The sequence below is a fragment of the Perna viridis genome, chromosome 12, assembly GCF_037379345.1.
Source record: "Perna viridis isolate PV_CMFRI_1.1 ecotype Kerala chromosome 12, ASM3737934v1, whole genome shotgun sequence".
Taxonomy (NCBI): Eukaryota; Metazoa; Mollusca; class Bivalvia; order Mytilida; family Mytilidae; genus Perna; species Perna viridis.
In genome coordinates, this window is record NC_142456.1 from 28,905,696 (window position 1) to 28,929,925 (window position 24,230).

At 32.5% G+C, this 24,230-nt stretch overlaps 1 protein-coding gene across 3 annotated transcripts in view; it reads right to left on the reverse strand.

The window, feature by feature from the left end:
- Positions 1-24,230, reverse strand: part of LOC148601933 (uncharacterized) — a 229,325-nt gene that overhangs the window by 17,953 nt on the left and 187,142 nt on the right. For all 3 annotated transcript variants that reach the window (XM_088554674.1, XM_088554673.1, XM_088554675.1), the window contains 26 exons: positions 23,470-23,667; positions 22,388-22,627; positions 21,776-21,935; positions 21,042-21,283; positions 20,415-20,545; positions 19,651-19,804; positions 17,759-17,980; positions 17,131-17,224; positions 16,094-16,211; positions 15,128-15,276; positions 14,779-14,912; positions 14,208-14,480; positions 13,230-13,520; positions 12,837-12,985; positions 11,803-11,944; positions 10,774-10,877; positions 9,872-10,075; positions 9,433-9,607; positions 8,620-8,894; positions 8,002-8,157; positions 7,097-7,313; positions 6,481-6,629; positions 5,060-5,552; positions 4,401-4,609; positions 2,242-2,428; positions 855-1,025 (listed from right to left, as the gene is read on the reverse strand). In XM_088554674.1, the coding sequence (XP_088410800.1) occupies positions 855-1,025; positions 2,242-2,428; positions 4,401-4,609; positions 5,060-5,552; positions 6,481-6,629; positions 7,097-7,313; positions 8,002-8,157; positions 8,620-8,894; positions 9,433-9,607; positions 9,872-10,075; positions 10,774-10,877; positions 11,803-11,944; positions 12,837-12,985; positions 13,230-13,520; positions 14,208-14,480; positions 14,779-14,912; positions 15,128-15,276; positions 16,094-16,211; positions 17,131-17,224; positions 17,759-17,980; positions 19,651-19,804; positions 20,415-20,545; positions 21,042-21,283; positions 21,776-21,935; positions 22,388-22,627; positions 23,470-23,667 (5,037 nt within the window). The remainder of the gene's footprint in view (positions 1-854; positions 1,026-2,241; positions 2,429-4,400; positions 4,610-5,059; positions 5,553-6,480; positions 6,630-7,096; positions 7,314-8,001; positions 8,158-8,619; positions 8,895-9,432; positions 9,608-9,871; positions 10,076-10,773; positions 10,878-11,802; positions 11,945-12,836; positions 12,986-13,229; positions 13,521-14,207; positions 14,481-14,778; positions 14,913-15,127; positions 15,277-16,093; positions 16,212-17,130; positions 17,225-17,758; positions 17,981-19,650; positions 19,805-20,414; positions 20,546-21,041; positions 21,284-21,775; positions 21,936-22,387; positions 22,628-23,469; positions 23,668-24,230) is intronic.

Below are 24,230 nucleotides of genomic sequence, written 5' to 3' on the forward strand. Positions count from 1 at the left end.
TAAGTAAATAAGTTTTGAAAGCAAACTTAAACTGTTGGAATGTTAACTCTTTCAAAGCAATCCATTCCATTTTAAGTAATCATCAAGAAATCAAGAAAACACAGTTTCTGGCCCCAAACTCTTTATCAGGTCATATAATTAATCAATTTCAGTCTTCCTTGTGTAGCAGAGCACCTTGTAGGAAAGTTCAAAAGAGGGTCATTTACTTTTATTCAAGTTATTGTCTGGACATAAGGAAAATATGTTTTTGGTCACTAATTCCTAAACAGCTCAATGAATCTAAGTCTGACACTTGTGGTAAAGAATTAAGAAATAATTCGTCGAGGGGGTAGATTTGTAACAAGGGCACAGAAGGAATTTTTTTTCTTCTAATATGACAAATACGGTAATTTTTGTGACAAAAATTTCCCTAGGCATAGCCAAAATACCGGCTGTTCCGTTTAACCTCCCCGTATGGAAGTTGGATTAAATTTGTATATTTATGTCATTGTATGTGTTAATGGATTTCAATTAGATAACATCTCAGTCGTTATATCATCGCGTAAATGTTTTTACATGAGTGTTTTGTCTCAAAGCAACAGCGAAAGGAAAGAGACATTGTGCAGGTGCTAGAAATGGGGTTGTACCGACATATACTGTTTGACCATATGAAGAAATCATATTAGAATATATTGTGGAACAATATCATATATAGCCATATGCTCTTACTGGAGTTATATAGTTAAATTAAATGAAATGCTTGTTTTTGGTCACTTTTTGGCCCCTAATTCCAAAATGATTAAGTTCATAACCCCCCAACCCCCCTCAAAAATAAGTTATATCTAACAAATCTGTCACGATAGTCAACATCTTACCATATCTAGTGACAGACTTGTCCTCACTGACAGTAAATGTGAAGCCTATACTGGTAGGATCACTGCTTTCCTTGGCATCAGATGGGGTCACTGGTTGTGGAAAATCTGATGCTCCTGGAATGGTATTATTAATATCATTTACCAGTGGAGGTTCCAACAACACAGTTACACCTGTAGAAAATAAAACATAAGATTCATCAGAAATAAATCAAGTCCTTATGAGAATTTTTTTAGTTGGTTGCACAAATAATGTGAAATTTACACATGTTTGTGCAAATAAATTTGCTAAGCATTCATATTTTCATTTCAAATCTGTGCATTAATGTGTTTTTTTGGCAATATCTTATGGGTCGGGGCTCCTTCAATTACATTATATAAGAATATTATCAACTTTTATTTATATGTTGTGTACCAATGTAATATCCATAACCACAGCTTGTACTAGTACTGTAACGTCAAATATGAATATTAATTGCCTTTTACCTAAACTAGACATGTCCCTCCTTCCCATGAAAAAAAAACATCATTATCTCAACCTCCATAACAGCACAACTGTGTGCTTGGGTAAAAATTCATATTTTCTTGAAAAGAGGGAAATTCAAAGTTTCTAGAAAGAGGTGATGGATTTAGGAGAAGATTCCAGGGGTTGGAATTAACCTCCGTCCTGTCTTGTTTGAAACTTTCCAAAAGTTCTAAGTCAAAAGTTTTAATTCCAAGGTCAATAGAAGTTAGTAGAACCTGAATTTACCAAATACCACTTTTACAACAACCGATATCAAAGGAAAGAGGGAAAAGACAGAGAATACTAAACATCACTGAAAATTTGTTTATGATTGGTTCCAAAGGTAATTAGGGCTAATACACATTTGATTTTCTGTTTATTTAAACAAATATAGGGTGATAAGATGTTGACCATCCTATATGGCTTCCACCTTCATGTAACTTAAACAATACCAAATAATAAATATATCTAAAATCCATGGAGATTATTGTTTGTTGGATTCTTGATGTTTCAACACTGGAACCCTAAAAAATTAGTACCCCATGAATAAAACTGAAACAACAGTAAATTAGTACAGGAATTAATTAATTTATTATTTTATTATCAAATACTAATCCACAAATGTACATACAATAGCACTCAAACTAAAGACAAGAGTAAAACATGCTTGATTGAAATTATCTAGATGCCAAATTCAATGTATAGAAGCAATAATTTACGATAACAGCCATAACTGACTATATCATGATCCACTATCCATTAGGAAGAAATAAATAATTTCCCCAAACTAGCATGACAAGAGAACTCATTGGTATGAGATTTAGAGACTTACCAGTGATATCATTCCAAACAGATGCCTGTATCATAAGGTATTTTGAGACTTACCAGTGGTGTCATTCCAAACAGATGCCTGTCCACCACCATTGATACAGATAATTGATACATAGTATGTGTGATTGTGTTGAAGTTTTCCTTCAAATGATCCATTAATTGCTGATGCATTTAACCCAACTGAAGTGAATGGCTGAAGTTCTTCTCCTCCAATTGTTGTACCTATAGCCCAAAGGTTCTCCTAAAACATTTTATGTGTAAGATATAAATACATTACTAATTACCATATGCAATCAGGCAATAAAACAGGTGACAGAAAATACTGCATAAACAATTAGAAAAACTAGCAAAGAGTGCGGTCACATACCCCATGTGTATCCATGTTGGATACTCAAGTAAATTTGTTTGTAAGAGAAAAACATGTAGAAGGACCCGATAAAAAAAGGAAAAAAAGGAATATGAGTGTTTTTAGGCTTTAGACCTTTATCTTCTAACTAAATTCTGTTACTCAGAATGGTAATTTCAAACTCCAGACTGTGATTTCAGTTAATCCAAAGTAAATATCATCGTAGCGAAACAAAACATACACTTGACCTGTAACTTATCATGGTGAACTTATATACCAAAAATCATGTCATAATCTACAAGCATTTAGAAAAAAAGTTAAAAAACTGTTATTTCTGTGAATTTAGCTAATTTCAAGGCCCATAATTTTGGTAAAATCATCGGAGTGGAACCAACTACAAACTTGTCCTGTAACTTATGTTGAATTTCTGTACTAAAAATCATGTCAATATCTACAAGCCTTTAGAAAAAAGTCCAGAAAACTGTTATTTCTGTGAATTTTGCTAAGTTCAAGGCGCGTAATTTTGGTAAAAATCATCAGAGCAGAACAAAACATTAACTGGAACTTTAACTTATCATGGTGAGTTTATATACCAAAATTCATGTCAATATCTGTAAGCGTTTAGAAAAAGTCCTGAAAACTTTTTTTCTGTGAATTTTGCTTAGCTCAAGGCCCGTAATTTCGGTAAAAATCATCAGAGCAGAACGAAAGTTAAACTTGACCATTAACTTATCATGGTGAACTTATATACCAAAAGTCATGTCAATATCTGCAAGTGTTTTGAAAAAAAGTTCGGAAAACTGATGATGGACTGATGGATGGACTGAAGGACAGGTCAAAAACATTATACCCTTTGCAACTTCATTGAGTGGGGGTATAAAAAAGTACACAAAGGCATCGAGTGATGAAGAATATGCAAAAGTTTCACTGAATTCAATTCAGTAATTTTAGATGAGTTGTGCATGGAAAGATGGCTCCTTGGGTGATATATGACAAAGTCTACGTTCTGCATCAGGAAACATACTCAAATAGTCATTCAGATGACAAAACAAAATAAGAAGGCACACAATGGTATCATGTGATAAAAAGTGTGACAGTGTCATCAAATATAATTCTGTGAGATGATTCTCCTTTGGTCAACCAATGATAAAGTCCATGATTGCATCAAAACACCCAAAAAAGCATTCAGATGGAAAAACAAAATAAGAGGTGCACAATGGTATCATGTAATGAAATATTTGTGAAAGTTTCTTCAAATTACATCCAGTGGCATTTGAGGAGTAGCAGATTAGATCTGGGGACGGACTAACAGACGGACATCATGATCACTACATAACCTCTAAATCAGGGGAGGCTTAATACATGTACATATAATAATAAATGCTTTACTGGGAACTTGATAAAACTACATTAGCCAAACCCTGAACAATTTGGCAAATATGTTCAAAACATTCTAGCATGATATAGCTCTGAATTTAGATTGTGATAAATGAAGGTAAAAATACTTGCAAATATATAATTTAAATACAGTAATGAATTTAAAATGTCAACAAAGTACTAATATCAATTTTTGTTTTAATCAAATTCAGTTTAATGTTATACCTTTGTGACCAACATGACAATATGTGTGAAAACAAATCAACATATCAAAGACCCCAAAGAATTCAAACTTTAATTGTTTTTTAAAAGAACTCAGAGTGTGAGCTCACTGAGAGATAATCCCTGCTTGCAACAAGTTTTACTATCTCCATTTAAAAGTTTTATATAAGTTAGGATTTAAACTAAAACAATATAATCCAAAGTGAATGTAACCTCCAGTTTTATATAAAAAAAATCTTCAGTTCTTCGATTCATGTCATCAACAAACCTTAATTGAACTTTCTTCATCTGAACATCTCCAGAAGGCTTTGATTGTATCATTAGATGCTTGGTAAACCACAGGTGTAAACTCTCCTTGAGATATATCAATGTAAATCTGGGTCATGACCTCAGGATCAAATACAGGTGGTGTCAGGTCAACATAAAACCCATCAGAGGATGCTGCTTTACTAATACCAGAACCTAACACTGCTCTAACTGCAACCATATCAAAATACAGTTATATTAAAATTAACAAAAAGATAAAGAAATTATTTAAATTGCAGCAGATGGTAACAAAATACATCAGCATTCTGGAATTACTGATCATTACTATAATGACCTTTATGACCTTTATAGAGAGACCATGTTGTTACTGTTATTATAGTATGTAAATTTGCTTATAAAACTATTCCCTCTGTGACAGTACAATTTAAAAAAAAATATGGGGGAGACATTTCATGCTTGTTTTTTAACACTAAAGTATCATACTGGACTACTATAAACATGCATAAAAATCTTGGAATAACACGTTATTGCTTAATTAAACAAAGGTAACAAAACATCTACATTTATAAGCTATAAATTAAAGTATATGAGCATCATTCTGTTGTTTAACTGGTCAATGTTTGTTGGTTTTAAACATTTAACATCATTAAAAAGACTAACCTGTAAAATAGTACACCATTGTCTTGTTTATAATATGGCCAGTCTCATTAGTAACCATGACGATAGATTTTAGATCAAGATCTGTCAGTGTAAATGTTATTTCTTTGTAATCTTTTGCATTACATGAACTATCACAGTTATATTTTGAACATTCTGTATAACAGGGTATACAAGGTTCTGTGACTTTAGTAAACTTGGCTACATCTGTCTGCAACTTTTCAGACCCAATGCCAACTTCGTAATGGATAATAGGATTTGTTCCACCCCTGAATGGATCACCATAGCGACATAATGACTGTGGTGCAGGAGGCATTACTAAGTCTCTAAAGAAGGCTTTAGTAGAAAAGATATTGAATCTATCAGTGATGTCTGGTATATAATTGTCTCTGTTCCATACATGGAGCACAAGTTTGGTAGACGCACTCAGTGGTAATATACCACAGATTTTCGCTAGTACATCACCATCTACATCCACTGCTATACACCAGTTCAACTAAAAAATATAACATTGTTTTTTTTTTTACCTGATTTCATTGATAGCTGTTGATTCATACTAAATTTGTTCTGTGGTGTTTAGTTAGTAGGATCGCCACTGTGATGGTTGGGTTGTTACAGCAGTAGAGCAGCTATTTCAAGAATCAAGGAAAAGAGTCTTACTGGACTAGCCGATGTCTATTTTAGTTCTACTATCTCAAACATTCAGTTTTTTCCAATAATGCAAGAAAATTTAACAGTTAAACTTTAAAAATTTGATAATCAAATGCTTTCCAGGTAAGGCCCTGGTTAGTTTTCAATGAATAACAGCAATATTTTTCCATGTAAGAACCCAAAAGTGTAATTCTGACAGCTAACAAAACAGATCATTTTTTGGGATGGAGTATAATTATTGTGTGTAATATGCATTAATCATGAATAAGTATTGTATGAATGAGCTTTAAAAAACTTAAGTATCAGTATTTGTAAAAATCATGCAAATTCTGTAATATGTATATTTTTGTTATTGAGTAGCTTTATAGGTTTATATGAATAGTACAATTATTCATTCCTATCTGTCTGCTCTTAGGAGATAATCCACATAGAAAACTCAATAGTTCCTATTGTATTTTAGTGTCATTTACAGAGTTATTTCCCTTAACTTTGAATTCTACATTACATTCTATATAATTTTTATCTCCTAAGAACACAAGTTATTTGAAAAGCCACATGTTAATTTCTGTTTACTATAACATTTTAAATAAAATATCAAAAATTAAAATATGTAGGCTTCCCAACCATGTATCACATTTTGCATATTTCTTAGCTGGAGTGCTACTTCAAAAATGATTGATCCGGACACCTTCAGGGTGAATATCACTTGTTGATTCTGATTTCCTAATTCATCATGATTGATTATAAAGTAAGAAATTCCTTATACAACATACATCTACAGCATCCTCTTTCTCAGGGAAAATCCTGATTTGGTAATTATAAAAATCAGCAGTCGGGTCAAAGTTGATAGGAGCTGATGTCTTTAGAGGTTTATATGAATCATTGTAGGCTCTGCACCATGTTACAACATGTGGGGATGAACCTGAAATATAATCATTTAAATACTAACTCAAGGTGTTACTAATTATTCATTTTCTTTAACTTTTATTTGTCTTTGAAAATTACACCTTCCAAGACCAAGGTCATCATAGTCTGCAGATATTAGTAGATACTCTATCGTTAACCAACAATGGTATCCAGACTGGAGATATGTCACATGTCTCATCAAGTGATGACTAACAAATCTTATGAAACTTATACATCTTATATGTATCAGAACCCTTGCATGTTTTTTGCAGAAATTTCATGGATAATTCTTCATTCTTCTTGAAATTTTATTTATTGTTATTTTGCCACATATCAGTCTCATACCCAATCATTTTTATTATAATCACTGGGTTGTTTGACATAATCTTCACATCTTTTCATTCATTTCACTTAAAATTCATGATAGAAGTATTCATAAAAAAAACTCACTCTTTATTCACAACAACTATAAAATTAATGAACCTGAAAAGATTTGTACACCACATGAAGCCTGTGCCACAGGTATACTGGTATCAATAGGCGTGTCTACAACACTTCCATTAGGATTGTTGACAATATGGAATGGAGGTGGTGTTGTTGTATTCACTGGCTCTGTTGTTGTTGGTATAAAAGGAGGGACTGTGGCGTTATAGTATTTACTCTCAAGGTATCTTGTACAGTTGGTTACTTTCCAACACTCCTGAAATCAATGCCATTGAGATAAAACTTACGATAAGTTTAAAACTGATATTGCTCAAGGGTGATACAGCATGTGATACAGATTTGATATTGATCAAGGGTGATACAGCATGTGATACAGATTTGATATTGATCAAGGGTGATACAGCATGTGATACAGATTTGATATTGATCAAGGGTGATACAGCATGTGATACAGATTTAGCAATGTAATATACACATTATCATACATTTAAATAGGAGAGTATTACTGAAAACAAACTGTCCAAATGACTCCACATAAAAAATGACTAGAAACCTCTGAGTGAGGGTGCAATAAAGGCAATAAAGGGTGTGATGAGGGACTGAGCAACACTTTCCAAATCATTGAATAACTTAGTACACCTATTTAGTTACATCTGCCATCTCAGTTTCAAAATGGCACACATTGTTTAATTTTTGCTCACATTTAGTGTAATAAACATGTTATTAATTCCTGGGAAATAGAAGATAAACCATTATTTGGTGCAATATGCAAAACAATATTAATGTTTCAAGGATCATGAAACTTGCCCAATAATACATAAGACACAATAGGCAATCAGATTATTGTATTCCTGCAGAACAACAATTCTGAATTATCATAATTTAAATTATAACATAAAATGGCAATCATGTGACACCAAGTATAGATTTGCTATAGTACATACTGCTGGTATATTGGGCAATAAACAACACTGAGCTACAGACTCGGTCCAGTCTTGTTCCTCTTGATAATTATATGGAGCTATACCATCTTCTGGCCCATCCCATAACATGATTCCTGTCACAGCTATCCCCTCACCTCCACCAGCTTTCACTGACACCTATGTATGAAGAGAACTAATACTAAAACTGTCTCATATGCTCAAGTTAAGAATTAATACCTTACCCCAAACACAAAAAAAAATTATGTAGCTACAAGATTTATGTATATTAACATTCAGTTAACAACAAGTAATCACATTCATTCTGAAGATTCATCCCATGAAGCACTTCAATATTTTATGTCATGAAAATTATGCAATGGACAGAAATTCACAAAATCAAAGGAAGCTGTAACATGACTGACTAAAAGGTTACACTTAATACAACATAGCATGCTTGAAGATTTATACCATATCCTCTAATGACACTCATTCTCAGCTAACATTATACAGGACAGATGTATTAGTCCAAAAACAGCAAAATGTAATAACACTGAAGACTGAAGTTAGAAATAAAAGAAGTACATTTTTCCCAACATAATAATGAGACCAATTACTGAAGTTATTTTATGCACACAGTACCTTGTATGTTCCTCCATTCAAATAATCAGCTGACCGATAAACAGCACCAGTAAACATTTGGTCTTTAAAACTACTCCTGGCAAGCTTGATACTGATAATATCATCAAACATTAGTCTGTCAACATTCTCTGGCCTATGGACTAATGACCAGTGACTCCCACTTGGATCTCTGAAACCTATCTGTTGTAATTCTCTCCACTCTGGATCTGTTACCATGGAGATATGTCTAGGTGGACAGCCAGACCCAAAAGGTGTGGCATAGTGAAGTAATGTCCCTTAAATAATTAAACAATGGCAATGAAAATTTTTGAAACTGGGATAATAGTCATATTCAGATTTATCAACCAATGAAAATGTAATATCAAGTAGTATGTGCACTGAGATAATCCCCTGTGCACCTTCACTCATCAATCAAAATATGATTTTCAGGTACCCTAAAACCTCCCATTTATGAATCATTTTTTGCTAAAAAAAAATATACCTGAAACATTTTTGTCTTTTTTGGTCACTTTTTGTGACTTTGGCAATATATTTATTTAGTAATGGGAGGTAAAAAGGTAGCTGAAAATCATCATGAAGTTGATGAGTGATGAGGGTGTACACAGTGGGCCTTCAAAGCTCATGGATTAAAGAGAGCAAGAATAGCAGGTGAAATACACAATTGTTTTCTTACTAAATCTCTATAGGGACAAATTTTAACAACTTAGTCAATTATTGTACAAACACTCTTACATTATGTAGTGATTTTTGTGGATCTTTGCAAATATTGGATTTTGGAATAATTCATAATACTGCCAAAGATTATATAATTACCTGAAACCTTTGAAGCAGAACTAAACCATACTTGATCATTAAGAAAGTCTTTGCCTTTCACAACACGACCAACTGATGGTTGAGAAGCATCAAACAACACAGGAGCACTTGTTTGCACAATAGTCAGACCTGCTTTGTTTGTTACACGGAATTTTACATTGTATGGAATATCCCTCTGAAAAATTACCATGAGATGAGATGTCACCTGTTAGACATTAACAGACAACCCCCCTTCTGACTAATTACATAGTTACGGACTGATATCATAAACATTCAGAAAAATTACTGAACATAGAGAGAGTTTTACCAGCCTGCGTATATTCTGGAAAGTAAGAATTACAACAAATTATCAAAACATTAATTCTCTAGTTGTTTACTAAAGATATGGTAATATAAATAGTTTATAAGAAGTGAATGTTCTCTTCCATTGACAAGATACCTGAAGTTGTAATTCAACAAAAGAATACTGAGTATAATTCTTGGTAAGTTCAATCCAGTCAACCATCAAACTCTCAGTGCTATCATCAGAGCAGGAAGAGTTCATCCACAATGATACTTGATACATATCAATGTCAGATTCATCATCAATATAATCCTTCCATGTGACAGTTATTGTAGAATTGTCAGCTGTATATGTCACTGGCTGTAAACAACATTAAGTAGAACAACATAAGTTTTGAGGATCTAATGCTTTTGATCAAGATTTATCACTGAAAAATATTATCTACATGTTCTAAGCAATGCATTGGGAAATAGAAATCCCTTTTCTGTTAGGCCTTTCAAATAAAATACATTTTATTACTACACTTCTAAATGGAAATTCTTAAAGTTTTAAACAAACATTAGAAGAACTTGTTTATGGTTAACATTTCTTGCTGATTTTTAAGAAAGGCATCCATATAAAACCAGGCAGTGGGTGGCACATGACAAATTTTGTTTTCAAACAATTTTCATCCATTTCATAACATACATGCATTCTTTCACATTGTTGAATGCTTTTTGATAAACTGCAACAGTTAAAGAGAAAGAAATTACATGGAAAGCATTAGAATTCATTGAAAAGGGGAGAGAACTCTTTTATTTTGTGAAAAAATTGGTTGCTTTCTAAGGGAAATTCAGAATAATTTTCTGAGCCATCCATTGTCAATTTATGAAAATCTTTATAATAATTGACACAACTATGATATAAACATTACACAGGGAAAAAAATCAGTGGAATAAAAATGAATTCACCAAGAGCCACCCATATTATTGGAACTGCTTTCTTTGTGGACAGTCTCTTAAATGCATAAACTTGGTTCCTTTAAACCATTATTGTGTTAATCAAAAGTAATATTTTACCATGTTATAATCAGGTCCTGTTTTAATGAGACCAGCTTTAGGTGGTGTAATGTCCACTACAAAACTATGGTATGTCATTCCACATTCTCCAGATTTATCAGTACCTATCAATGATACATCAATTTTGTAGTTTAATTTTTATCATGTTCATGTCAATACTCTGCAAGTAGAAAAATCTTCACATAAATGAAGTGACAGAGACTTAGAATGTCAGTTGACTTATTAATTATGAAATTGGACACCTGAATTATAAGTGAACTAAGAAAAAAACAAGCACTCTGTGTGAGCCATGTGGCAATGTGATACTTTTCATTCAATCACGATACAAGGAAAATAAACGAAGTCCCAAGTAAACAGTAAGTTGTTGTAAAATCTTTCTGAAAATGGATCCAACAATATGGCATGGATTATTGAATATTTATTGTTGATAATTGTCCAGAGCAGGTTGCTTGCAAGTGCAATACAATACCATTAAAAAAGAAGGGATATTGTTAAACACAAGAAATGAACCAGTATATAGCCTAAACACATCTGCCAGATTCAGTAATCTTGTATCAACTTTTGATAAACCAGGCAATAAAATTGGAGTAAATTTCAGACCACATGATCAGTTCTTAAAATGATCATAGTACATGTAATACAAACAACAACTTATTTAAGAGGTAATTCCTACCCATAACCCAGACATACCTACCCCTAACCCAGACATAATAGGTCTGGCATTACCTATCCATAACCCAGACATAATGGGTCTGGCCTTACCTACCCATAACCCAGACATACCTACCCCTAACCTAGACATACCTACCTATAACCCAGACATGCCTACCCCTAACCCAGACATACCTACCCCTAACCCCTACCCATAACCAAGACATACCAACCTATAACCCAGACATACCTACCCCTAACCCAGACAGAATAGGTCTGGCCTTACCTACCCATAACCCAGACATAATAGGTCTGGTCTTGTTCTAATACCTACCCATAACCCAGACATAATAGGTCTGGCCTTGTTCTAATACCTACCCATAACCCAGACATAATAGGTCTGGCCTTGTTCTAGTTGTAGAGGTTTTAGTGTATAGAATGTGTTTTTTCCAATATTACTAACAGGAAAAACCCCAAACAAATGTTGTTTTTCCTCATCTGTAGAGTGGCCACCATCAATCTACAACAAAAAGCTTTATTTTACAATGTACCAAATTTATCATTGAAGAAGATCAATAGATAAAAAAGTAAATCAAACTCTCATCAAAGCACTGCTGAATAATAAGGATAGATTGAAGCCTGAACACAAAACATACTTTTAAAAATATATTACTTCCAATTAGCATTGATTCAAGTAATTACAGCTTGTAAGATCAGAGTTCTGATATATGCATTTTTGAATTACTTTAAATATTTGTTTTATATTGTCTTTGCTGTTTCTTAATAGCTACTATGCATGTGGCAACAGTGAAGATAAATATTGTATACTCAATACATCACTATATCCATAGGACATTTAGGCCACACCTACAAGCATAGCAAAAATATGATTGCTACTGAGCATTTTTTATATACATTATTTATAAATTGTTGGATTCATAAGACACAAGGTCATTTACAAGACCCTGTCTGGACCTGCATCACTTTCATTTGTCAGCACATCATTATCTTCAATATGTATATGAACACTAAGCAAGTTAAAAATTAGTGTGAGTTACATTTCATATAGCAACATACTACTGATGGCAGTGCTGAAAAATACCAAAAAAAATTAATCAGATTTCTGATAACCAGATGTAAATATCTTCAATGTGTATAAAAACACTTTGAAAAGTGTTAATATTGATCGTACACTTTTTGGTAGGTACCCCTTAAGCAAGACGGATGGACAAACTGTGGTAATAAATCTGCTTTCAGTGCACCATTGGTGGTGCTATTAAGAATGTGCCATAATTATTAATATGACTTGTTTTCATAAAATTATAATATAAAATTAGCAGGATTATTTTGTTTCTTTTTTTTCACAATGAAATATACACAGATAATGGGGTATTCTGAGCATTTCTACTTACATAAAGTTTACAGTCAGTTCCTGCAGGATCAGTGTTATTGGATAATGCTACATAATACATCAGTATATCTAGTTTGGAAGTAAACCCCTCAAATTGTACATCAACATAGCTGTCTGTTCTGATGTAGTCATTCATAATAATAATGCCAGCTAAAATAAACATTGAGGAACAAATAATGCAGATAATTCTGATATTTAGATGGTTTTTTTTCCATGCATGTTCTTCAAGCAAAATTTTGATTAACCTACATCTGTCTATACTGAAAAAATTCTACAAGGAAAACTGGCTTTCAGTGTAGACAGTTTCAGTGCATAAATAAAAATAAATTGTAAGGGGTAATTAGTTATAAAAAATAAATCTTTTAAACATGTATATAATTATATACAAACTTACGAGTAACTCCTCCATCGAAACCAACATGAAATCCATTTGACACTACAGTAGCCACAGAGTATGAAGCACTGAAAGCCTTCACAGTAAAGTAATAGAGTCCACTTGCTGGAACAAGGTCTAGATCATAAAATGTCACAGACTTATTTTTGCCAACATTTGTGAAAGGTACAATATTGTCTCTTGTTTTGGGAAACCTTCGGTCTGTTCCAACAGCTACTTCATAAAATGCAACCTGTTGATTGTCTGGCTGTTCATTTATCTGGGATTCATCTACATGAACTCCTGGATTACCTATAACATTAAAAAATACCATCAAATAAATAATCTGAGAATATTCTGAGAACTTGATCTGTAACTTGTCATGATTAAGCAATGTATCAAAAATCAAATGTATATGGGTAAAAAAGTGCCAGACTGATTAATGGAGTGCAAACTTAGAGACGCCAGTAGGGACAACTAATTGAAGTAAGCACTTGAAAAATAGATCTTGGTTTTGTACTGTCTTGCATGCACATACTGACAAAATTGATGCATTAGTAGTTAAAGCATGTAATGGTTGAAGTAATAAAGTTTACGTTTCTATGGCAACATGTACAAGAAGTTTAACAGTATTTAGTTTTACAAGTTTATGTATGGAGTGATTTAAGCTGGGTTTGGCAACAAAACAGTTGTCTTGGAAAATTCAACAATTCTAATATGAAGTGCTTCAAAGCTCTTTAGACCACAGCAATGATAAAATAGATAAAAGCATGACCAATATTTTATGGAACACATTAAGGCTGCATCAAAAATATGATCAACTTATTAGAATCAAATTTATCAAAAAATAAATTATGGAAACTCCATTTTATCATTGTTTTATCATGGACTGGCCATTTATGTTGTTATTTAAAAAAAAACCTTAGTATTGAAACAGTACTAGTGAATTTGACACTGTTAGTTAATAATTGAAGTATCCCAAACTTTTTGAGTACCAACCAGATATAACATCAATTTGTGAAGAAGCTCCAGCAGGGAGACCAAATCCATCCCAGTTGGCTGACACCATTGTTCTTGACGGTAAGAAGTTGAGATCATAACCTGTGATATCACCATCAAACACCTTGCCAGGTAGTAGTGGGTCTTGTTCTATAGTTACACCATCTGATCTTAGTGTGTATGTATAGTTCAATGCATTAGTAATTCTCAGTAAGGAGTAGTAAAGCTCTCCATTTTTCATGTGTAAAGCATCATTCATTCCAGCAGTCTTTACTGAAATAATAGTTCAAAGAAACTAGAATATGAAAAATTATCTTAATAATACAATTTTAATACAATAGTTGTATTCCAAATAAGAAAAACTCAGTTAGCACACTCATAATACCCCATACATCCATATTTCAACTCTTTAGAAAAGTGTTTTCTGTGAAAAGCAATTCCATTCAAGGTTTTAAGGCTAATAACCATTCATCAAAGCCTAACTCACTAATTTTTTTTAGCAAAATCCCTTCCCTGCTGCGTAGGGTATAATAATACTGAGCTTAAGGATTCATTGATAAATGTTACTTACATCCCATATTCAGCCACCTTTGAACCACCAGACCATCAAGCCTCTGTATTTGCCATTCATACTGTACAATAGGACATGGGTCACCTGACACATCCCAGGCTGCTCTGTACGTGTCAAAACTCTCCTGGAAATTCCTGAATTAAAGTTTTTTTTTACTTTATAGATAAGAAAATATTACTATTACAGTAATTCACAAGAATGTTTGTAATTTTGTAAAGTGTATGAAAAATACTACACCTGCCATGTCATCATCTATTTTTAAATAAGTGGAAGTATTTCACTGCTTCCACATAGAAAACAAACAATAAACTCAGTGAATGTATTTACATAAAAATAAAAGAAGACTTACACATCACCATGTGATCCTTTCAGAACATCATACACACCAACATGTGATAGGGGAGGTAACCCTTGGCTGATGTATGACAAGTACAAACCATTTGAGGTCGCAACACTTGATAAACCTGCTCCATTTGTTCCTTTAATTGACACATACACCTAAAATATCAAAATATGATAGGCATCAAAACACTGTCTTCCTCTTTTCATTTTAACTAGACAAAACAATTGTAAACTAATAGTATGAAGGGCAGTAAGGCCAAAATTTAAAAAATATTGTTTGTTTGACCTAGCAAGATCAACCCATTTTTGAACCCCGACTGGAAAGTTTTTCCTCAATTGTTCCAATCTTTTTAATATGTTTTGGTTCTTGTCCATGTCTGGTTTTGTCTTTATTCTTCACTGTGCTTTGTAAATAGTCTTGGTATAAAGGTGCTCAAAAGATCGAGTCAGTATGGCATACTGGTTGGATTTTTTTCCATCTTGTCACTGTACCTTTATAGATGTTTCTGACATTACTACACTAAATCATTGCAATTGAGTTCATCAAAAGAACACAAACAATTTATTCTAAAAAAAAACAAAAACAATAACAAAAAAAAAAAAAAAAAAAAAACTTACCAACTGACAAAATATTTTTGATGACCCTCAGGCTTTGGCAAACCGAGTTTTCTGAGAATGTGGCCTTACAAAATTTCAAAGTCTGAGGTTCCTAATTCATAACAAAAAAAATCAACAGACCAGATAAATTTGATTTTGATCTATATCTTGTCAAAATAGAGTAATTTTTTTCAAATATCAAATGTATATCTGCAAGCATGATGAAATAAGTGAGGAAAACTGAGTTTTAGCTTGAATCTTTTCAATGTAAGAGCTATAACTCAGCTGGATTGACTGATGGAGTGCAAACCTAAAGTGACCTTCTGTAAGTGACCAGTAGGAAACTCATAAAAACAAATTAGCTAACTGAACTGACCTTCCTCTGACCCATCAAGTTCAGACCACTGATTGTATAATACTTGACATTCTCAGGTAAATCAAAGAACGGTTTCAGCTGTCCACCCCCAGGTGTAGTACCTAAGGCAATCTGGTACCTTGTAAAATACACAAAACTCATAAATTATCTAGTAACCATAAATGAAACACTCTTTTCTAAATTTATTGAGAAAAAAAAAGAAAGATTTAAAAAAAAAAAAAAAAAAGCAGTAAACCAGAAAAACTGTGAGCAATGCTCACTAAATTGATACCCCCCACTCCTCCATCTGATAACATACCATATAAGTGGTTATTTTAAGTACAGTACATCTTTTGACTAATGACCTTGAACATGTTGAAGAGAAAATAGTGTACAAAATTTTGATAAAGGCTACTTATAAACCAAACCTGATCAAAAGCCATTGCAGGATGTTGATGTGTATACAAGCATATAACATACAGTCTAAAAAGTCCTAACAAAATTAATAGTACCCAGTATTCTTGAAATCTAATTCTTGGAAGCCACAAAATATGTGGTCAATATATAAAACTTAAAGTGCACATCTTCAATATTTGATAAGATTTTATTATCAAAGGTAAGTTCCATATTTCACAGTGGAACACCCCTTCCCTCCAAAAGCATTCAGATCAAAATCTAAAATAGTAGGTGATACCTTCAATATTTGATAAATGACCTGTGGAAGTTTCATTCAATTCCATTCAGTGATGTATGAGAAATTGTGGATAAGAGAGTTAGTTACCATATAAGCCTGTGCTTAGCTACTAACCAAAAAAAAAAATCAGATCAGAATCTTAAGTAGGAAGTGCACATCTTTAATATGTGATAAATAATAAGTTTTATCACATTCCATTAAGTGGTGTAGGAGAAGTTATGGATAAGAGAAGGGTGCCCTTGTGTGGATTAAAAGGTGGATACCCCTATCACAATATAATACAACCCACTTTGGAGGGGTATAAAAATGGCTCTAAGATTTGACATCATCAGATTACAATCATTGCAACTGTTAATCATGCTACCTTTCTATTCCAGATTCCTCATCATGGAATGGCTGCCATGTGGCTGTCACTGAAGACAAAGATTCTGAGCAGGTTGCATCCAATTCATCACACTCTGTAATTAATAAAAACAAATACTATATTAAAACATAAAAAACATTCAACGAACAGAAATATTTCCCAGCTGTTGATAAGAGTAGGCTAGGAAATTGACAAAAAGCTAAACAACAAATTATATTTCCTATGTGAACTCACTTGCTAAATTTCTGATATTGAGGAGGTAGACCTAGGGTAAGGGACATAACTCTTAAAATCAGTGATATGTTTGAATCATATTCAATTTCACCAAAACTGATCAAGCTTTCATTTGTAACAGAATGAAATCAATTCAAGGTACTATGATGTTTACATGAGATTGATGTAAAATGCTGAATACAAATGTTCCAATAGTTTGTAAGAGTTGTGTCCCTTACGTTAGGTCTACCTCCTTTTAAAAGCAACCAAAATAAATACAGAGCACACATTACTACAAAGTGGAAAGAAAAAACTAATTCTGTAAACCTCTACCCTCTTTTGAGATGGGAGTGGTTATAAAAAAACTATCAGTAGATAGCATTGTTAGATGTTTTAGTGTATATCTTCAGATTACCTTCATCTGAGTCACATATTTTAGCATTCATTTTAACTGTCAATTCGTTATCCCTAACATCTATTCTGTAGGTTGTGTGCAGATCAATGACCTTTCCATATTTTGGTGGAGTTGTGTCAATGGCAACTGGTCCAGAAAAGGCATAAGTTTCCATGCCAACGGTGTTAATGGCTGTTACAGTGATATAATAGGACTTTCCATGTTCCAGCATGCTGTTTACGCCTGAAACAAATGTGATAGAATAATTAAATAACTGCTTACAAGGAACAATCTCAGTGAGACATCATACCTATCATGCACAAATCAGAGCTCAAATAAATTCTAAAATCTATCTGAAGTTATAAGGGTAAAAATGTTCTTTGTCAAGTTATATTATGGAATAGCTATAAAAAAATGACTTTACACAAGCTTACCAGATGTTTGTGTGCATATTTATGTTTAACTTCTTGAATTTCATTCAATAGTTAAAAAATTATAATTTCATTTTATTAAATTTCATTTTCTTTTTTCCACAAATGCAAGTTTGTTAGTTTGGCATTATAAAAATATAACGGAAATATAACTATTGTAAGGATTTTTTGAGGCAATGCAAAGTTTGTCTTTATTACAGAAATCATTGAAAATTGCATTAACACGGTAATGGAACAAAACATCAAATTGACTAAATACTGACAAAAACAGCTCATCTATATTCTTTGAATGGGTTAAGTTATCTTTTATATATAAAATATGCCAAAAAGATATTTTTTGGGAAGGCAAAATTTTTATTTATTGGCAGGGAAAGCAAATATTTTATATATTGGTAGATTGCAAAAATTCATTCTTTTGAGAAAATTGTGAAATGCCACATTTAAAAAAATAATATTAAAAATATAAAATGCTTTAAATAGAAAATAAAAGTTGTCTAATCCAGGCCAAAGTAACTCTGGCATTAATGAACTAAAATTAAAAGGTTGAGTTTTCTTAAGTTTAAAAAAGAAATTGGAAAAACAATATTAATCTGAATTATCAAGCACTGACTTTTAACAAGAAGCTGTCAAACTGACAGAAAATCAGATTTCCAGCATTAAATTAAGATTGATTAATCATTGATTCTATGGCAGATATTCATGCATTTACTTTTGTTACTTTGTATGTATGATTTTAGTTACTTTATGTTCTTTGTTGTGTATGTCTGTATTCCATGTCTGGTCTTTGTCCCTGGATTACATTCTTTTGATTACCACTATAACCTTGGTTCCCTTGATTTCCCTTCCAGGACAAGATTTTTTGATAATCAAACAGACCCTGCTTTGTATAAGTCTGACATACAAAGCTGGATGTTTATTGTGCTAGCTCAAGAAGCAACAACCCATAGGTAGGCATGTCACCCCACTCAGATACATACTTCCGACTCTGCAAACCATTCATCACTCTACCCATAAATACCACACGATTGGCAGAGCAGCAGTGACTACTAATTTTTAAGTCTTTAGTGTGACTCAGAGGGAATTGAATCCATGACCTCCCACACCTGACACAAGCAAGCTACCCTGATGCCACGGAGACAGTTTATTAAATAAGAACTTGGAACTGTTAACTGCAGGGTTCTTCTGAAGACACATTCTCTAATAAATAGTAAAGAAGTCTGAAGTCAAGTGAAAGAATAAACTTTTTAGAGATATTAATGCTTTTGTTTCACTTCCCATTATTTGTTCTTTTTCTATTTGAAATGAAATTTAAATATTTTTTTTAAAACAAACACAACACTTTATCCAGTCAGAAATTATTGAAGTTGAAACAGTTGCAACTCAAATATGACTGGTTATTCAGGTACTTGTTTCTACATAAACAGTTCATACTGTTTTTTTTAAGAAACTAAGCTAATTTTCAGTCAGTTATATTAGTATTACCTTGGATGGAATATAGACTGGTGTAACCAGAAACCTCAATACCAGCCAAGATATCACTGGCACCTTGAGTAGATCCCATGGTTATGTTGAATCTCTCTATTGGGCTCTCATTGTCTAAAAATCCAGTCCATTTACATTGAATTGGCATTTCAAGCTGAAAAATGAACAAAGATTTATTTTATCTAAAAATTTGGCTGACTGCATTTTGGATATCATGTATAACTGAATTTATCTCCTACAAGGCATATATCTCTAGTTAAAAGTCATTTTTTGAATGAAAAGAGGTATTACTGAAAAAAAAAAAGTTAATTTTAAGTCATGAATTAAGATTTCAAAACCATAAACTTACTATGCATATTAAACTTAGGATTTTAATTACATTTTTTATCTATAAAAAATTCAAATATTTTACCAAAAGACATCTCCTGTATCAGCAATAACAATGTTCTGCTTATAGATTCCTATGTGTACAATTTTTGCGAAAATTTTAATGTGCATGGCCCAAGCTTCAAACAGATCTCTTACAGTTAAACTTTGTAACTACCTCAAAGCTGCTTGGAATAACAGAACACATTTAATGTGACAATAGTGTAAATACCTTGATTTAATGATTCTCTGTGTGTCATTATATTTATGTCTTACAATAGCATGTATATGCTTTATGCAAATGAAGATCATTCAAGCAACAGTGTCAGTACTTTTAGAATTATTTACAATTGATATTTCTTAATACTTCTTTTTAATAAGTTAATAGTATAACTTACCCCTACATACTGAGGACAAGTAACCACGCCTGGTCCTGGAGGAGTTGTATCTATGATGACACCTCCTGACATTTCTTTACTTATCAGACCAGCCTTATTCTCTGTCCAGATGTTGATAATGTTTGGTTTCCCTAAATGTACATGTTAATGTATTATCATAAACTTTTGAATTACTCATACATGTAAACCTTTAGATTAGGAGGTCAAACTCCCATTAAAATATAAATTGTCAAAAAAAGCTAATACTGGAGAATGTTACAATATCCCGTATGATTCTGTTTAAAATTACACAACCGGCAGTGTAATATCTATTTTGCCAGATTTGTTTTGGACTTGATGGATTAGTGTTTTCGTAGTTTTGATGTTACCCTTATTCACAAACAAATTGAACTATCAACTGATTTGAAAATGTTTTTTATCAGATAAGGAGTAACAATGCGTGGATTATTCAACATGGCTTCTAACACACAACATTAGAAGACTGCAGGACTGAACATCAATGTCATTAAACATTATTATTTACTGCATTTTAATTTCATTGTCCCTTAATCAAATAACCACAGATAATAATAAAAGCTCAGTAATCTAAAAGCAGTAGATGAAAATAAGCATCTTTAAAGAGTTAACCTGTGAGGTCAGGAGTAACTGTGGCCAGTGGTAGTTCACTTGACAAAATAGAGGACACTTCCACCTCTCTCAATGGAGAGACATCTTCAGCATAAGGGTATGTTCCAACTGAATACCAAGCTCTTTCAATACCACTTTCTGTATCATTGTAGTGCCACATTGCAGACAGAGAATCAGCTGACTTCTGATAAACAGAACCTCCAGCATCAATGTTATGGTCAGATGAGGTCAAACCTGTCAATCTGTAATACAAAATAATACTCTTCCTTGTCATTTTATAAAGTCTGTAATACTTTACATAAACAATATTATTGCTACAATGTTGTGTAACTTTGTCAACCAGGTCTGTGAAGATACCACATATTACTTTAGTAAGAAGGTTAACAAATTTTATGCTAGTAATATAGCCATTTCAAGTTATGATGTTCATTATTATCTTTTTTTTAGTTAGTTTGTCCCCAAAACATTTTTAACCTAAGTATATTTGTTTTGCATAATTTTGTTGAACTTTCAATTCAAAGCAGTTTAACTTGTGTCCTATCCCTTTTGTGAAGTTAACAAATAAAATAGTTGGAAACTAAAACAGTTTAATAACAGTCCTACAAAGTCCATTTAGTTTTATTCATAACCAACTGCTTAGTTTGATCCTTGTTTCTTCATATTGTGTGCTTACATCTTTGTATATGTTTTCCATAAATGTTTTTTTCCTATCACAAAATATTGGCAAGTTTTACCTATCCAGTTTAATACTAGGAGGTGTTACATCTACAACAAATCCATCAGTTGTGGCCTCTATAACATTGCCAGCATTGGTAATACCCCGAACTGTAGTGTAGTATGTTGATTCAGGTTGTAACGGTAATGTTGACTGTGCATAACCAGAACTTGTAATGCCTAAAAAATAGCAATTTCTGTACTCTTCTGTGTAACGTCATAGCTCCCACCCATTAATGGCAAAGGAGATCAGAGAATATTTTAAATAAAGCTTTTTTATGCTGTTATCCATTTATTAATTAATATAATATGAAATTTTGTAAATATGAAAATTCTACCCACAAAATAAAGGAAAATAAATCCCCAAAATTTCTGCTTTTAGAGAAGCAAATGTAATTGTATATATGATAGAACATTCAAACATTAACATGATAGTGCATATCTAACATCACTTATTAAAAAGGATATTATAAGATTTATATGATTAGTTTAGTATTGCTGCTTTCTTAGTCAGATTTTGAAGTGTTGACTAGCTATTTTCTTAATTTGTTCACACTGAAGACTCCTACTACAAAAGATTTGGGGGTATAATTATCTCAACAGAACTTCACAAGTAAATAAAAACCCTTTACCATCTCCTTTGACATCCTTCTCCTCTCTATGTATGATTCCATGTGGCATGAATGGTTGTACATCCTCTCCACCAGGTGTTGTTCCTACAGCCCATTCATATGCCATTACTCCATGTAGGTGACTCTCAAATCCAGTAAACTGTACACTTACTGTTGATATATCTGATTGGTAGTCAATGTCTACCCCAATGTCAGACATATCTGGTATTTCTGTTTTGTCTGACCCATCCACAACCAATCCTGAAGTGAAAAAATTCAAAATTAATGATATCCATTAATCTAGAAAAAAGGTATTGGATGTTAAATGATACGCCACCACACTGTGCTATCTAGAAGACTAATCTAGAATGCATAAAACCCAAAAACTTTCACAATGCTTTAAATAACTCAAATTCAATCCAAAAAATGGGAGTAAAAAAGATCTAAAATGGCCAGAACTTTTGTGTAAATAATTTGATCAAACTGAAATTTGATCTGTATTATATGATATCTAATAACTATTCTCTTTTCCAAACATCCGGCACTTCAAAATATAGGAGGTGTAGTGAGGTGATGCTACATAGTTACCTTTGGTTAACATACATAGCATCCTTAAAGGTATTTAAAAATCTGCAGCAGCTATCTAACTCTTCTTATAATATACATTAACAATTTATACACGTCTTGAACTCATTTGGTATTTTTTGTGTCATTTCATACAATACTACACAATATGTGAACAACTGCCTAAAGCTGGTGTCAGATTAATTAACCAGTACTTATTTACGATCACTGCTTTAATGTAATTGAAAATACACCTTACTTATAAAAAAGGTGTGACATAAGTACTATGTCTTATGTGTACTCAAACAAAAACACTTTGTATGTGAATGGTCTTTAACATTTAAAGCAAGGACATGTAAAATTGCTAAACAGAAGAGAACCAAATCTACAGTATACTCAAAAACATTTTCTATCATTTTTAATTCAGTAAAAATGAGTGAATCACAAAGTTTTTCTGTTAATTTGGTGGTAAATGCCAATTTAGTCAGTGCCACAAGTGTTTAGAGCACTGTGTTGTTTATCAATCTGTTAAAACATACCTGGTGAATCTTCATCAACTACCATAATAGGAGTAGAGATGACAGGATCACTTTCTAGTCCTGCTCCATTGATGGCCTTAAGACTGACGTAGTAAACAGGCTTGTGTAAAATTTGATCACTCACAGTTAAAGTTAATCCATTTACATAGATATCAGTCTCTGATCCATAGTCTTTCCATGATAATATATCAGTGCCACCTGTAAATAATATAGAATGTATATAACTTCTTCAACAAAGAAAGAAAACTGTTCTAGGAATTGCAAAAAAACAACACCATTGGATATGTATTATCAGTTATAGGAAAAGCAAAAATCAGTATGTACAACATTAAGGAACAAACAAACAAAATAAACTAGAAAGACTGTTAGTTCACAAAGAGAATACTCCTGTTTCAAATGAAGTAAACATATAACCTGTATGTTCAAATACCTCCCTTGGGAATCCTCTGTCAGTAACTATATTCCTTCATGCTCATCTACATATGATGCTCAACCTGTCTATAAAGTTTCATCAAAATTGCTTGAGTGTTTTGGAGGAATTGTGCTGATGAGGTTTTAACATGTAAAACTCTGAAGTTGTATAATCTCCCTTTAGAGTACTACATTCCTTCATGCTCATCTACATATGATGCTCAACCTGTCTATAAAGTTTCATCAAAATCGCTAGAGTGTTTTGGAGGAATTATGCTGATGAGGTTTTAACATGTAAAACTCTAAAGTTGAATAATCTCCCTTTAGAGTACTACATTCCTTCATGCACA